At 47.4% G+C, this 16,205-nt stretch overlaps 1 protein-coding gene across 1 annotated transcript in view; it reads right to left on the bottom strand.

The window, feature by feature from the left end:
• The window catches only part of TPCN1 (two pore segment channel 1), a 53,702-nt gene that overhangs the window by 14,634 nt on the left and 22,863 nt on the right, over positions 1 to 16,205 (bottom strand). The window contains exons 2-14 of the mRNA XM_054392544.1: positions 15,821 to 15,945; positions 12,025 to 12,201; positions 10,533 to 10,646; positions 9,682 to 9,812; positions 9,043 to 9,131; positions 8,401 to 8,435; positions 7,740 to 7,798; positions 6,859 to 6,958; positions 5,700 to 5,816; positions 4,663 to 4,787; positions 3,376 to 3,424; positions 2,692 to 2,755; positions 1,497 to 1,541 (exon numbers count right to left, since the gene is read on the bottom strand). Coding sequence (XP_054248519.1) covers positions 1,497 to 1,541; positions 2,692 to 2,755; positions 3,376 to 3,424; positions 4,663 to 4,787; positions 5,700 to 5,816; positions 6,859 to 6,958; positions 7,740 to 7,798; positions 8,401 to 8,435; positions 9,043 to 9,131; positions 9,682 to 9,812; positions 10,533 to 10,646; positions 12,025 to 12,201; positions 15,821 to 15,945 — 1,230 coding nt within the window. The remainder of the gene's footprint in view (positions 1 to 1,496; positions 1,542 to 2,691; positions 2,756 to 3,375; positions 3,425 to 4,662; positions 4,788 to 5,699; positions 5,817 to 6,858; positions 6,959 to 7,739; positions 7,799 to 8,400; positions 8,436 to 9,042; positions 9,132 to 9,681; positions 9,813 to 10,532; positions 10,647 to 12,024; positions 12,202 to 15,820; positions 15,946 to 16,205) is intronic.

The following is a 16,205-nucleotide window of genomic DNA, read 5'->3' as shown; positions in this document are numbered from 1 at the left end:
GTGGCAGAGGCAGCATTTCCAATTCAGTGAGCAAACTGAACTCTTACCTTGGGAGAGTCTTCTAGCCTAGCTTCTCCCAGGCCTTCAATAGATGCAGTACCTTTATCTGGTCAGGCATTGGAACAGGCTGCCCTGTTCCAGGGAGGTGGAGTCACCATCCCTGGAGGTGTTCAAGAAACGTGTGGCCATGGTACTTTGGGACATGGTTTAAAGGCCATGGTGGTGGTGGGGTGATGGTTGGACTCAGTGATCTTTCTTAGAGGTCTTTTCCAACCCAAAGAATTCTATGATTCTATCTTCAGAAGTAAACTAAACCAAAACAATGAGCTGAAACAAGCTCAATCATTTTCACTCATGATTACCTTACATTCTGCCATGTCATTACCTGTCTATTTCAGCTTCCTCTTAGTTCAGAAGCAAGGTCTCAAGAACCACTTGAGACAAAGGCCTGTCATGTTGGAGCTATCACTCCTCCCCAGCATCCAGATCCTGAGAACTGAAGGTGCAGGACTTCTCCCTTTCACTCAGATCTCCTCACTCTGCCTCACCTCACCCCACCCTCATTAGCTTAGCACCTCAATTTACAAAAACTTTCTCCACCAACATTCAAAACCCCTCAAATTCCTGAGTGGGAACAGACTGTTTAGAAAACAGCAAGCAGCACCACGAGTGAGCACTTTTTCTCCTCTAGAGAAGAGGAGCACAGAACCATTCTCACAGGCAGTACAGTTGCCAAGCAATCCTCCAGTAACAAGAATGCCTCCACCCTCTCAAGTGCACACAGAAGAAGGTGGTTGACTGGCAAGGTGGTTCCTTACCCAACATCCCTCAAGATAAAAAACTGAAAGCTAATCATCAACACATCCAAATGGAATGAGCTGACTCCTACAGAATCAGACCCACCAGTATCACAGAAAAAAAACCCAGAATATATCTGGTTGTAAGAGACCTCCAAGCTCATCCAGCAGTAACAGGGTCAACACTAAATCATGTCCTTAAGTGCCAGGTCCACATGCCACTTGAACACCTTCAGGGATGGTGACTCCAGCACTGCCCTGGGCAGACTATTCCAGTATCTGAGAACCCTTCCAGTGAAGAAATATTTCCTCTGGTGCAGCATTTCCTTTGGTCCTGTCACTTGCCACCAAGGAGAAGAGGCTGGCTCCCTCCTCACTCCAACCTCCCTTCAGGTAGTTCTAGAGGGCAATGAGGTCTTCCCTCAGCCTCCTCTTCTCCAGCTCCCTCAGACACTCCTTGTAGGTATGTTATGGAGTGGGTTACAATGAGCCTCTCCAGCAGCCCAAGACAGTGAGAGCTGAGAGCCCAGGCTGTGGCAGTGCTTGCTCTGAGTATGCAGTTCCCTCCTTCTCTGGCAGAACTCCAATAGTGGTACCTAAACCATGGCTCTGACCAATGCCCAGGCCCCACCATGCTAAGCCCTTGTGAGGGCTATCAGACACAGCTTAGCAGAGAGACAGCTCCACACTTGTACTTACACATGGTGTACTGGAACACACGGGACTTCACCAGGATGTTGATGCCTGCAGGAAGGACAGCATGAGAAAACAAACGTTTATGCAGTCCTCCATACCTCACACACAGAGTCCTCCAGCTTCTCCTTACAGACATGTTTCACACCAATCCTCAGCACAGAAGCTAAACAGATCAGCAGATGATCAATGTTCCCTTCTTGGGACCAAGCTCACATTTTCTCTAGACCTTTAGCAGCAATGAACTTACCATCCTTAACCCCTGAGATACCTTTTTGGCCCTCTAGGGACTAGTTCTGTGGTGCAGAGAGAGGTAAATGCAGCTGCTGAAGCACTGCCTGTGTCTGAAACAACTCATATGCTGTCAGGGAGGGGTGAGTGCATCAGCAGAGATATGTAGAACTCCTGTGGCAGCTCTGTGTTTGGAATAAGGTGGTGTTACAGTTTGTCACTAACATACAACACTGAAAAAAGAATTGCAGGTAAATTCTTTCTGAAGTCAGGAAATCTGAGACGTGGGAGGTAAATCACATTTGCAGGTCAGGTTACACTGATAGGTATTTCAGACCTCTTTGCCCTTCCTGAGCAGCTGCACTTGACCTGTATGAGTGCTGCAGCCACACCTTGGGAGTAGGAAGCCTGGCAGCTTTTGTGAAAACACAAATCCCACTCCACAGTCACTGCTGAGAGTTGCTGCCTTGGATATGGAGAACCTCTGCAAACTCTACTGGATTCAGCAATCCTAGATTCCTAATCCCCACTTAATCTCTGTGCTGAAATTGGAATACAGCCCTCCACAACCTCAGGGTCTGGTTTGCTATGGAGCTCCTGCCAAGAAGTCTCTTATTGAAGGAAGGTTTGGGAATATTTACATGACAGAAATCTTCTTTGGAGACTCTGCACACAAGGCTCTGGCCTTGAAGGCTCTGAATACACAGAGGCTTGGTCAGCAGGCTTTCCCTCAGCTGTTTACCAGGGATATAAAAGAAGGTTCCTGCCTTTGTAAAGAAAGGAGGTTTTTAAGGCCAGGCTGGATGTGGCTCTGGGCAACTTGACCTAGTGGAAAGTGTCCCAGCCCATGGCAGGGTGGTTGGAACTAGATGGTCCTTGAGGTCCCTTCCAACCCTGCCAATTCTGTGATTCTGTGAAACACTGTTCCTGTTAGCTGGGCACATGCTGTCAGGAAAGCACAGCCTGTTACCTTTAAAGATAAGGAATGCTGTCCGTGGAAGGTCATCAAACCAGTGCTCACGGTTTCGTTTTGCCTGGAAGGGGAACAGCCATGAGCAGAAGCAGTCAGAGCTACATCCACATGAGAGAGGTGCAGTGATGGAGACCCACCTCATCCCCACCATCTGCCTCTTTTACAGTGCCTTTCTTTCTTGTTCACCTCTCCTATGAGGACAGACTGAAAGAGTTGGGGCAGTTCAGTGTGGAGAAGAGAAGGCTCCGAGGTGACCTTCTTGTGGCCTTCCAGTATCTGAAGGGGGCTACAAGAAAGCTGGGGAGGGACTTTTTAGGCTATCAGGTAGTGATAGGACTAGGGGGAATGGAACAAAGCTGGAAGTGGGGAGATTGAGGCAGGATGTGAGGAAGAAGTTCTTCCCCATGAGAGTGGTGAGAGCCTGGAATGGGTTGTGCAGGGAGGTGGTTGAGGCCCCATCCCTGGAGGTGTTTGCAGCCAGGCTGGGTGAGGCTCTGGCCAGCCTGATGTAGTGTGAGGTGTCCCTGCCCATGGCAGGGGGGTTGGAACTGGATGATCCTTGTGGTCCCTTCCAACCCTGACTGATTCTATGATTCTTCCTCACCCTCTCTTTAATTGCTGGGTTCTTCTGCTCTCCCTCCCACATGCACTTCCCCTCTTCTCCATCCACTAAATCCTTACCTTCCATTTTAAGCCAACAACTTCATAGAAATTGTAAAAGTCCTTCAGACTGCAAAACAGAAAGAAGCATCTGATCAGAGCCTTGGAGTTGATTAGATCCTTAATTGTCCTTGTCAGGCATCATCAGCAGAGAGTCCCTGGAAGTTATCAACTCCTTATTAGAACTGCAACCACAGCTAATAGAACTCAACACTGACCTCTTCCCCATCTGGCCAAGGGTTACTGACTGACACAGCCATGACAGGGTACAAATCCCACCTTCTGTCTGTGAGGCCACAGCTCTCTCAGCAAATTCTGACCTTACTGAACTCTGGAATTTTACCACTGAGTGGAAAGACCTGAGGCTTAGATAGCAAGCTCCAAGGGACAGAGATTGTCCTGATCTTCATGAAGAGGTCTCAGACTGTCTTAATTACTTGTCCAGTCCTTTTCTGACACCTTTGTACATTTGCTTTTCAAGGCAACAATGAAATTTGGAAAATGACACAAAAGCAAAGAAACTCATAAAACACAAGTGCCTGTCTAGGTGCTCGGGGTCAGGGCAGTAACAGTGTCAGGTGTCTGAAAGTGAGGATGCTGAACTTTTCAGACTCTTCCTGGTGTCATTAGATGCCTAAAGTAAAGAAACTCAGTCTTTCTCCTTGTGCCATTTTCAACACTTCTTTCTGGCACTTGACTTTAAGGAGAAGCATTGGCTTCTATTTCCTGGGAGACTCTCTCCAAGCCTGTCTGTGGCCAGAACAAAGGAAAAGGAAGAGAAGGTCTCCTGCTCTAATTCCCACTGCTTCCATGCTGGCTTCAGCTAGCTGCACCCACCCACCAGAATGGTAATTCTCTGCCTCATAACGCAGAGGATGACAGTCCTGAAAGCACCAGTAGAATCAGATTTTAATTAACAAAGCCTTGGGGGACACAGCCAGCTGCTGGAAAAACTCAAAAACTTGTTAAGCTGCAAGGCTGCACGGTGTGAAGAAATGCTCCTTGAAGGCTCTACTGCTGTCCCTCGATTTTCCCCTCCTCTCTTTTGGCAGGGAAGGTAGGAAGCAGCAGCTGCCTGGTGCCTGCCAGCAGAGTGCTGTATCCACAAGAGGGCATGCAGGAACTCCAGCACCTCCAAAGAAAAACCTTAGCTCCCGGGGTAGCCACCCCTCCAAGCTCCCTGCTTCCCTGACAAAGCCTTTCAGCCACAGAACTCTATTCCCACATCTCAGCCAACCTTCATCCCATAAACACGGCCTAGCCTCAGAGAGTGAAGCAGCCTGCCTGCTCTGGGTGCAGCATCCCTACCTGAGTAAAGGAGTATTGCTCTGATTCAGTGCTTTGAAGGTGAGATATCTCTCCCTGGCACACATCCGAGGCTTGTAAAACCGCAGCAGCCCTTCAAAGTGCTTGAAGGAAATTCCAGACGGCCTCTGGAAAACAAGGGAATGTTGTCACAAGCAGTGACATTGGGTAGAAGCAGAGACACTCACTCTGGATTTGTTTGAAGCAGGATTTCTCCATTATCTAAACTGCCATTATAACTAAGCCCCCAAAGTAGCCTAAGCTATTACTCCCAAACACTGAGCTTATCCCAGAGCACAGAGATCAGAAAGCTTTCCTGGAGACTGGTCCCTCCAGCAAGTGCAGAGCTGTTCCCTGCTGTCCCATCATGTGAAATTGTCCAACCAGACACCCCAAGCAATAGAGTTCAACCACTCTTCTTGGGAAATTAGCAGCCAGCCTACCACATCCCATTACTGGCACTTTTTAAGACTATCAGCTATGTGCCCTGAACATGAACTAATCTACTACAAGTGGGTTAAGTTATTTCTCCACAAGTTAGGCAAGAAATCATCCCACTCCCCCAAGTGCTCTGTCCCTGTGAAGAGTTATTTATAGGTGAATTACTTGTTTCTGCACCATTTACTCAGGCAGTACCTAGCAAGTGCACTGTACCTTCTCTTGTATGACCCAGCCCTCCTCCAAGTATTGGTGCTTGAGAAGCAAGTCTTGTAGTGACCCACACTGAGTCAGAGAGAAATCAATGATTGCATGCACTCCAGAACAAACCTCACTCATTTTATCAAGACACTTCCATCATCTCACATAGGGCTGAAATTCAGACTGCTTTGTTTTTTCTCTCCAGAGAGAGATCTGAACAAGTTACAAGAAGACAAAACCCAGCAGCCCTTGGTGAGTGTGATTACAGTCAACAGACATCAATCACCTGTTTTGGAACACGCTCTTTAAACACTGCAGCCCACTGGTGCTCTGAAGAGATTGCTGACCTCCCCTCCTGCTGCAGCCCAGGCTGTTGCCAGCCTCCCTGCAGAGCCCTGTACCTGTCTGGTGATCAGCAGGCGGTAGGCGTGCTGTATGGCTGTGCGCTTGTGCAGCAGCAAGGACTTGAACTTCCTCTTCTCAATGTCGTTGAAAGTGTCAAACACAACAGCCAGGAGCTGCAGAGAGGACAGAAAGCCATGTTTTCATCTGCAGCTACCTGAGACAGTGCTTCTCCCACAGGCAGGAACATCCAGTCTGGAGAGGCAAGCAGGCATTGCCTGCAGCTGGAGTTTACGAAGTGCTAAGGAAATTACATTGATTGAGGCAGAATGCAGTCAGTGAGGGCCTGTTGGCCATGAGAATTCCATAAGGGGATCACTGAGCACACTGCACTGATCCACTTTTTGGAAGAGGTCAGGAGATTTCTGGCCACCTGACACTCAGCAGTGGTTTTAGGAGCTAAGGCTAAATAACCCCTGCCCTGGCCCCCCCCAACAGAAAATAGTCTCAGAAGGTTTGTGACAATGCTCTGAGCTCTTCCTGGAAAGCAGGTTTTGAGGGCTGCTCTCTGGACTAACCCTTCCATGGGAGCATTGGCAAATGCATGTCAAAGCTAACCTTCCACCTAGGACAGCAGCAGTGAAATCCAAGCCCATTGCAAGCATCAAATCACTCAAACTGCAAAATTCCTCAACTCCTTTGGCAAGCCCTTTTCCACCACTGACATCCCCCCGAGCTATAGTCTTGGCCCTGCCCTAGAGCTACAAGAAGTGGAGCTAGCACAGCAGCCATGCTCCCACACTACAGCTATCAGCACTCTTCAAGTCCTGCCACACTCAGTAATTCCATCCCCTTCCAAGTGATTTACACAGTATTTCAGGCAAGCCCAGATAATAAAATGCCATTTTATGATCAATAATTAAGACAGAAAAGGACACTAAATTTCCTGCAACTGAGTATGTCACTCCAAGCATGATATTAATGTGAGAGAAGTTGAAAGATCCTCAGATCATTCTGTTTCCTGTGATTTAGTTCAGTTCCTTGTGGTTAAACATTAAAAGACTCCTCTCTATCTCTAGCAGAGCTGCCATTTCTAGAAATATTCTGCCAAAGGGGATCAGATTATTACAGAGCACTCTTGGGAATGGGAAAGACTCTGCTGGGCAGTGAGCTCCAAGCAAGGCAGAGAGAAGTCAAGTGCTTCATCAGGGGACTCACCAAGTTCATGATGAAGTACAGCTCGATGGAGAGATACACGATGAAGAAGACACAGGACCAGGGGTTCCGGGCGTAAGATGGCATCATCACATCAGGGAAGCTGCACCCAAATGTGCCACAAGTTTAAGTACCAAAAATACACTTCCCACCACAAAGACAAGAGGCACAGGACATGAGTGTGTGTGTGTGTGTGAGCGTGTCTGTAAACCCACATCCACAGATCTGGACATTCTGCAGAACCTGTGGTTGCTCACGAGACGGAAGTTTGTGCCTAGCAAGAAGCAACAAGAACATGGAGGAGCAAGGAAAAGATAAATATGGAAAGCAGGTTCCTTGTACATCCCAAAAACCAAATGGGCATTTGAGGTATGGCCAAGGGTTGCAAGTTAATACTTAGCACCTACAGCAACACAGACTTGGTTTAAGAGTGTTGCAACTTAAGATTTATTCCATCCTTTGCTAATTTCCTAATCCCCAGAGCTCTCCCTGACAGCAGATCAATATTTACCCACTGGTGTTATCCCCCTTTCCTAGCAGATAGGTGAACTAGAGCAGAGGAATAGGAGGTTACTTGACAACAGCAAACTGTTGGCTGACAAAGGAACACCAACAGAAACTTTCCCTTCTTGGACTAAGGCCTAGCAAAGCTGTTTCCCCCTTACTGCCCTCACAGTGATGAAGTGCTCTGAGTTGCTCAGAGATAACTCTGCATCTCAGTCACAGTGTCCTAAACCAAACCAAAATATCGGTTCCTGCCATGCAGGCTGACTCAGGGAATCTCTGTCTCTGGGAGATAGAGCATTTCTGCAAATAAACCCTCGGGTCTGCTAGACTTTTCTGGGGACAAAGTGACAGACTGAGCTAGCAAGACATGAACTTACTTTGAAGTGGTCAGGAGCACGAAGAGATTCACCAGGCTGTTCTCTAAGGTATTGAAGTACTGAAAGAAAAGGCTCCCATGACAAAAGGCAAGCAGAATTCCATGGTGACATTTCACTCAAATAACAACCAGCCAACCCACCCACTTGAACACAGGCACTTCTACAATCCCCTGATGCCTCCCCTAGGAAAAGGGTACTTCAGCACCGATCCTTTTTCAAGGTCCCCAAGAGATGGCATGTGAAAAGTTAATTAAAAGCCCATTTAAACGTTTTCACAGTGGTTGCTCCCAGCAAGCAGGATCTTGTGGCTGACAGACTCTAACAGTCATAGTCTGAGGTGGCCAAACCCTCATCCAGATACCTTCCTGCCCTGAGGGCAGTAGCAGGTGGCTCATCTGAATGAATGAAGACACCAAGAACAAAGAACTACTCCAGGAACGTTCCCTTTGGGACAACCTATCTTTGGGAGAGTTCTCTGCACCTTCTTCCTTCCCAGCAGGGGGTAAACCCAGGGTAGCACTGCCAAGCAGCCTCTGAGCAGCTCATATCTGGCCTCCCTGGCCACCACACAGGAATAAGCTACTTCTGTGGAGTTATGCTTGGTTCTCAAGCTGGTCAAAATGAGACTCAAGCTTCAGTTGAAAGAATCAGTGATACTCACCGGATCTGAGTGGTTAGGAGAAAACAAGTAAAAACCTAGAGAAGCAACAGAGAAGGTAGAGGAGGAGAGAAGGGGGAAAGAACAAAAATAAAGTCTGATTAACATCCAGCAGCAGAGCGGTGAGTCTCTGTTTACAAAGAGAAGGTCATGCTGAGAGTAAGCTCTCTCTGGCACCATGAACAGGAGATTATCTGGAAGGCCTTCTCCATAGATGCTACTAGATGTCAATGGCATTTCACCAATCCCTTCAGAAAACAAGACTTCTAGGGATGGTTTGAGTACAGGACTGTAGCAGGGACACTACAGACACATGGGACTGGTGGGAATGTAGACTAAACTTAGAATATTGAGGAGCAGTTGATGGAAACACAACCTGGAAACCACAAACACAACAGACCATCCTCTGAAAAAGATCAGAAGGACCTTTGTTTCCAAATCTTCTAGAAATCTTCAAAAGTATTCTTTTTTTTTTTTTTGATCTTTAATTCTGCCTTTCAGATGACTGCAGATAAAACAGGACAAATGGAAGATATTGGCAGCTTCATGAATCTGATCAGCTTCATATTCATCCAGGCTACTTGTGTTGCCTTTGGACAGTACCTGGTTAAGAACATCACTTCACCTTCTATAAATAAAACTCACCCAGGATGGCAAAAATCACCATGAAGAAAAGCAGGAGGAGAAGAATGTCAATAAATGGTGGGAGGGACTGGAAGATCTGTCGCAGATTTCTGAGAAATAAGAAAAATATTAATAAATGAAAACCTGCATGCTTCCTCCTCCGGGTTGGCAGGGAAAAAAATAACACCACCACACCATACTTGAGGACTTTCTTCCCACATCCTCCCAGGATTAACAGCAGAAAGCTGGGTAAATTAAGATCGTTTCCAAGCTACCCATCTGTCCCTTGCAGTCAGCTCGCAGGTACTGCAAGTAATACCAATGCCACCCTCGCAGCTTTGCTTCTCCAGACTAAAGACTAGCTCTGTGATTCATTGTGCAGTTTAACAGGGAAACCTAGGAGGCAGAAACAACTCCACCACGTTCATGTCTTGTGCTCCATGAGGTGGTTTATACTGTTGAGGACAGCACACAAGCACCACGTGCCGCGAGCACATCCAAAGCTTCTACCTCTGACATCTCCCTACGTGGGCAACGCTTCAGCTGCACTTACAGAGGATCTCTGAAATCTGAGATGCCCATGAAAGGCACTCATTTTCCTGAGCTGCTTGCAGAATCAGAGTGCTCTTCCTCCAGCCCAACAGCCAGCTGAGCACTCACCTTCTGACAGCCCCACAGTAGCGGCAGTCCACCAAGAAGATACAACGCAGAGCTCTGGTGATGCGGACGTGGGAGGTTTGCCGAACCAGCACCACGATGGCCTCTATGAACTGTACAAACAGCACGCAGGTCTGCAAAGAAGGGGTGCAAGGAGAGGCACAGCTGCAGTCTTCCTCTGGGGAAAGCAAAGCTCTCGCTGACCACCCATTTATTCGGACGCTTTAAGGATGGGAGGTGTCTCTGAGAGCTCAGAGAGCTCACATGAATCATTTGGCAGCTGGGACATGGAGCTAAGTCATCCCTGCTGCAGCACAGGCCAAGATTTCATTGAATCATAGAACAGTTTGGGTTGGAAGGGATCTTAAAGATCATCCAGTTCCAACCCCCCTACCATAGGCAGGGACACCTCCCACTAGATCAGGTTGTTCAAGGCCTCATCCAACCTGGCCTTGAACACCTTCAAGGAGGGAGCATCCACAACCTCCCTGGACAACCTGTTCAGTGTCTCACCACCCCCAAAGCAAAGAAATTCTTCCTAATGTTCAACCTAAATCCACCCTGCTCTAGTTTCAATCCATTCCCATTCTTCCTATCATTAGAAGCCCTTGTAAAAAGTCTCTCCCCAGCTTTCTTGTAGCCCCCTTCAGGTACTGGAAGGCTGCTCTAAGGTCCCCCAGAGCCTTCTCCTCTCCAGGCTGAACAGCCCCAACTCTCTCAGCCTGTCCCCATAGGGGAGGTGCTCCAGCTCTCTGATCATCTTCACGGCCTCCTCTGGATCCACTTTTAAATCTAGTTCTTTGGTTCCTGAAGATGCTGAAGGAGAAACACAGACAATCAGACAGAAAACTTACCTTCACCATAGTCCTTTTGTGCCTGATAAAGGTTTGGAAGCCCAGCCACCTCATCTTCATTGAGAGTTCAAAGACTACCACAATTAACGCAAACAGCTCCAGGGTTGCATGGACCTGTCACACAATACAGCAAGGCTCAAAGTGGTGCCTCTGATCCCAGACAGCACCACGTCAGAGGACATGCTTCTGCCCTTCCTCTCTCCAGAAGCACATGGGTTTGACAACAGCCTGAGCACAGCTCTGTGACAGGCAGGAAAACCCACGGCCAGTTAAAGCAAGCACAGCACTCTGTTTTTCAAAGTTTCTATATTTACTGCTTTGTGCTTTTAACAAAGCCCTTAGAATTTTCCCTCTATTCAAATCAGACCAGAATTTCCTGGAAATCCACATTCCTTTTGGACCTTAATAACACAATAAAAAAAAATGTATTGATGGATTTGAAACAAAAGGGCAAGACATTAGCAACCTGACCAAAAAGCTTTTAAAACAAGTTCACTGTTTTTTGTTGTTGTTGTTTTAGTGAAATACAGGAATAAAGGCTGCTGGGCAGAGAGAATTTACACAGAGAAGGGTTTTCTCTTGACCCTATCTGTAGTTCTGGACAACTACAGATAGGGTCCTGATCAAGCTCTGGGAACAGGATGCAGCTTTTGGCAGTGCTGATGGAACCTTCTCTGTCACAAGACACAAAATGCACCACAATAACAGCATTTCCTTACAACCTCAGCTGTGGTCAGAGCTCAAACCCCAAACCAAGTTATGCAGTCCTGACTCATTTTGAGGAACATTTTGACTCCAGGGATGTCACAGCTGTTCTAAACCCCTGCCATGGTCCTAGGGTGCCATTAACTGTTCCAAAAGCAGATGCAGTTTCTCCCACCAGCAACAGCAGCTCCTAGCACTGTGCCTGGCAGTGGGACCTTGTGAAGTGGTTGTGGACTGACAACAGTAGACACCAGTTCATGCATCCCTTCTCTGCACCTGCATTTTGTGAAGGTTAGATATCAAACTTCAAGTCACTCACAACACTGGGAGGAGAGGACAGGAGAAGGTTTAGCAACCTGTCCCAGGCTGAGATCTGTCTGTGATCTAGAAGCCAGTGGTGGTGCTGGGGTAACAGTACCAACGCTGACAATGACTTTAAAACCAGCCTGTCAAAGCACACAAATTCTTGAGCTCTCTCTCAAAAAAAAAAAACAAAACCAAAACCCACCCAAACACCAAACTCTATACACTTCTCTAACAGCTGCAAAACTGAAGAACCACACAAATTGATGACACAACCTAAGTGTCACTTCTGCTGTGATCTATGCACATCAGATGGAAGGAGGCTGCTCTGCTGGCTGGCACTGTCTGCTGTCAACCATCTTACAGAGCAAGCCAGGTCTGGCTGTTTTGTTTTTCCTACTACTGCTGTGTTCTTCCACTATATTCAGCCTCCTTTTTCCTCTTCCCCCAGGCAGACTTCTTCACTTTGCCCTGCAGTACTCACAAAGATGCCGAGGCGGAGCATAGGGACCGCTGGCGCCTCGCAGAGAGACAGCAACAGGAGAAGCAGCGCCGTGCTCAGCTCCATTAGGTAGAAAAGGTGGTTGTGTGCAAAGAGGTAGGCAGCAAGTGCTTTGGCATTTTTGGGGTGAGTGAAGAACTTATCATTATTTTCTCCTTCCTAGAGCAGCAGGAACAAAGAAGAGAACAACATTAGTGACCCTTGGTACTGTAACAGAGCCTTACACATGAAGACTTTTACAGATCTACAGATTCACAGATTGCATTGGGTTGGAAGAGACCTTCAAAGGGCATTTTGACCAACCCCCTTGCAGACAGCAGGGACATCTCCAACTAGATCAGGATGCTCAAGGTCATATCAAATCTGATCTGGAATGTCCCCAGGGATGGGGCCTCAACCACATCCCTGGGCAACCTGTTCCAGCATTTTACCGCTCTCATTGTGCAGAACTTCCTCCTGATGTACAACCTAAGCCTCCCCTGCTCCAGTTTCAAACCACTGCCCCTTGTCCTATCACTACAAACCCTTCTAAACAGTCCCTCCCCAGCCTTCACACATTAAAATGCTGCTCTAAGGTCTCCCCAGAGCCTTCTCTTCTCCAGGCTGAACAGCCCCAATTCTTTCAGCCTGTCTTTGTAGGGGAGGTTCTCCAGACCTCTGATCACCTCTTAGGGGCCTCTTCTGGACGTGGACCAGCAGGTCTATGTCTCCCTTGTGCTGGAGGATTAGATAGGATTCCCAGCAGACTGTTACAACTTCCCAGCCTGACACCGATCTGTTTGCTGAGGAATGAACTCTACACATCCAGGACACCCCCTTCTGTTCACAAGCATCTTTCAGTGATGAAACCCAGCAATACCCACAAACTCCTGCCTCAGAAACCCTTTGGCCTTTTAGAAATGAGGAAGAGAGCTGAAAAGACTTTATGAAGGTAGGCAAAGAAACTTCAGTCAAGATCCCAACATAAACACAGCACTTCATTTACTTGCAACCACTTCCACATGTTTACAGACTTATTTGACTGAACTTCTCCAGGACAGAACATGAAAACACACAGATAAGCTCCAGGGCACCTGGCTGACAGTTGCTCCTCCTTATCTTGGCCTTGCAAAACTGTCTGGGAGGAAACACTGGAGCACACACAGTGCTGGCTGTTTCAGGAACATGAGAAGATAGACCTCATGAAAAATTAACAAGGCTTTATGCTGGTTTGTTGTTCCCTCTTAACTAAAAAGCTTAATTAACATGAAAAGGTCAGATACTCCATCTTAACAATTTGCCTACAACTGATTTTTAAGCAGCTACATCATTACTATTTTTACCTCTAGGAAGAAACCTAGCTTGGGAAGAATTTAGAGGCTTTGTATGCAGAACCACCCAACAGTTTTTCTTCCTTCCAACAAAGGGTAATGGCTTCAAACTGCAGAAGCTAGATTCAGGTTAGACATCAGGAAGAAATCATTCCCCATGAGAGTGGTGAGGCACTGAAGCAAGCTGCCCAGAGAAGCTGTGTAGGCTGCAACCATGGAAGTGTTCAAAGCCAGGCTGGATGGGGCCCTGAGCAACCTGGTCTAGCAGGAGGAGCCCCTGCCCTTAGCAAGGGGTTGGAACTAGATCTTTAAGGTCCCTTCTGACCCAAACCATTTTATGATTTATGATTCCTTGAGTCAATGGTTTAAGCAAGGGAGCTTTTTTTTCACTAGGAGGAAACTTGCTACCTCTTGGAAACAGAAGAGATCATTTTTCCCCCAGCTTGGACACACAGACGCACAAGAAGTTGCTGTTTGTGGTTTTTGGTTTTGTTTTTTTTTTTTTTTAAATTAACATCTTTCCAGGTAAGCAATTACTGTAAGGACAGTAAGCTGTTTGCTACCAAAGTGGAATAGCTGCGATTGCAAACGGATAACGAGGTCAGGAAGCAGGATCTCCTTTAAGAAGTGAAGCATTCTCGAGCCTAATTCAGAAGAGGGTTTCAAACGTTTCTCATTTACTCCTCTCGCAGGCGGGCTCCCGCTCTGTTGCGGAACAAACAGGGGCGCACCGCCGGGTCAGCCAGCCAGATTGTGAGCAGGACAAAACCGAGCAGCAAGCTCCATAAAACAGGAGCTCAACCCCCACCCCCCCCTCAAAGAGAGAGCTGGCTGAGATCAGCAGGGTATTCTTATTCATGCCTGACAACACACACTTGCCGAATGAAACCCAGGTTAAATTCTGCCTCTCGGTAGCCAAGCAATTCCAAACGTTGCTGGACAGCAAAGTCCTCTTGTTGAGATAAGGCACTCTTGCCTGCAGCTACGGCTTGGGATAAACAATCTGCATGCTCTTTAAGTTATGGCTACTTCATTTCAAGGACATTGTCATCACCACCATCGGTCCAGGCGGCAGCAAGAATAATTTGCATCTGAAGGGCCGAGCCTGCTGCGTGCAGACGCTGCAGCAGCTCAATGACCCTTTGCAGAGCATCTCCAGTCATCAGGAATTGAAACAAAAGCCTGGGAGGGGCCTGCTGGAGCTACCCTCACATTGCCAGTGCTGCTCTAGCATAGGTGGAAGCTGAAGTAACACCAAAGCCCAAGCATATCCCATTAAAAAAACGTTAGCAAAGCAACACTTCTCAGTCCTGGGGTGGGTAGGAGCAGGGAGGAACAAATTATTTCAATCACCTTGCAGTGGCTTAAGCAAAAAACCTAACTGGGTCCAAAGCATCTCATGCTACAATGCAGAGCCTTTGAAAGGGAACAGAGGGGAGGAAAGAAAGATGGTAAGGGAACCAGCAGCAACTTCAGACTGGACAGCTCTGGGAGAAGCTCAGTTCTGTTAGCTAACAAATTCATCACACCAGACAGGGATCTTAAAAGTAAGAGACCTTTGTGGAAGTTAGGATGGTGTTTCCAGTAACTTAAGCATTCATTGTTTTTTCTTTTTAAATACAATAAATTTCACTCCTGAGCTGATCCTAATGTCAGTATGCTTGCTTTCTGTGGAAATCAAGACCTCTGCCTTCTCTTGTGTCTTATGTGACCTGCAGGGCTTGACTGATGCTAAACAAACACCCCAGGGCCACCCACCAAATCTGCAGCCAAAGCAGGATTAGGACCTGCACTTCCAGAACAAGAAATATCTCCAGAAGAGTACTGACCATTGCCCTAGAGTGACCAGAGAGATGACATAACATTGATGACAACTTATGAGAAACTCCGTGGCAAGGTGGCAGAACTGAATATGCACTGAATCCCTCAACTACTAGTCTTTGACACTGGGAGACATGGGAGAGAATGGGTGGCTTGTTCAGCTGCTCCCAAATGACTTGCCAGAGCATGTTACAAGGCTTGTAGTGATAGGACAAGAGGGAATGGATTGAAGTTTAAAGAGGGTAGATGAAGGCTGAGCTTAGAAAGAAATTCTTTACAGTGAGGGTGGTGAGACACTGGAACAGGTTAGTCAGGGAGGTCATGGATGCTCCCTCTGTGGAGGTGTTCAAGGCCAGACTGGATGAGGCCTTGAGCATCCTGTGCTAGTGGGAGGTGTCCCTGCACGTGGCAGAGGGGTTGAAACTAGATAATCTTTAAGGTCCCTTCCAACCCAAACCAACCCAAACCTTTCTATGCATCTATGAACCTCTGAAGGTGCTTCCAGCCCCATGTCACTCTTCAAGCAGATTCCTTTGTGAAACACTAGATTTTTAGCCTCAGAATGGAAGCTCTTTGTTTCTTAGAACCCAGAACTGCCATAGTTTCAGAAGTCAGTTTTTCACACAAGACCAAGGAGCGGGGCTCACCTGGAGGTAGATTGCTGCCTCTTGGTAGTTCATTTCCCAGTTGTGTCGGGCAGAGCTTTGCTGTGCGCAGCAGTCCCCGGCAGCAGGGCTGGATGCATCGTTAACAACGTCATAGCTCCCTCCATCTGCATCAGCACAACCAGAGACAAATTGATTTACAATTAACTGAGTCCAGACTGATCAGGAGGCAGGCAGGCAAACAAGCCAGGCCCTGGGATCAGAGAGACCAGCATCAAGAGGTGGCAGAGTATCCAGGCAGGGCAGCTTGTACACAGACAGATCAACCCTTCCCAGCTAGGAGCTTTGAAGAGAGACACTCAAACTCAGCACTTCCACCCAGGACTGCTCACAGAAGATCATCAAGAGGCAGCACCCTTTTTAATAC

The sequence above is a fragment of the Indicator indicator genome, chromosome 26 (genome assembly GCF_027791375.1).
Source record: "Indicator indicator isolate 239-I01 chromosome 26, UM_Iind_1.1, whole genome shotgun sequence".
Classification (NCBI taxonomy): Eukaryota; Metazoa; Chordata; class Aves; order Piciformes; family Indicatoridae; genus Indicator; species Indicator indicator.
The sequence above is the reverse complement of the archived record's forward strand: the minus strand, read 5'-3'. Positions and strand labels throughout refer to the sequence as shown.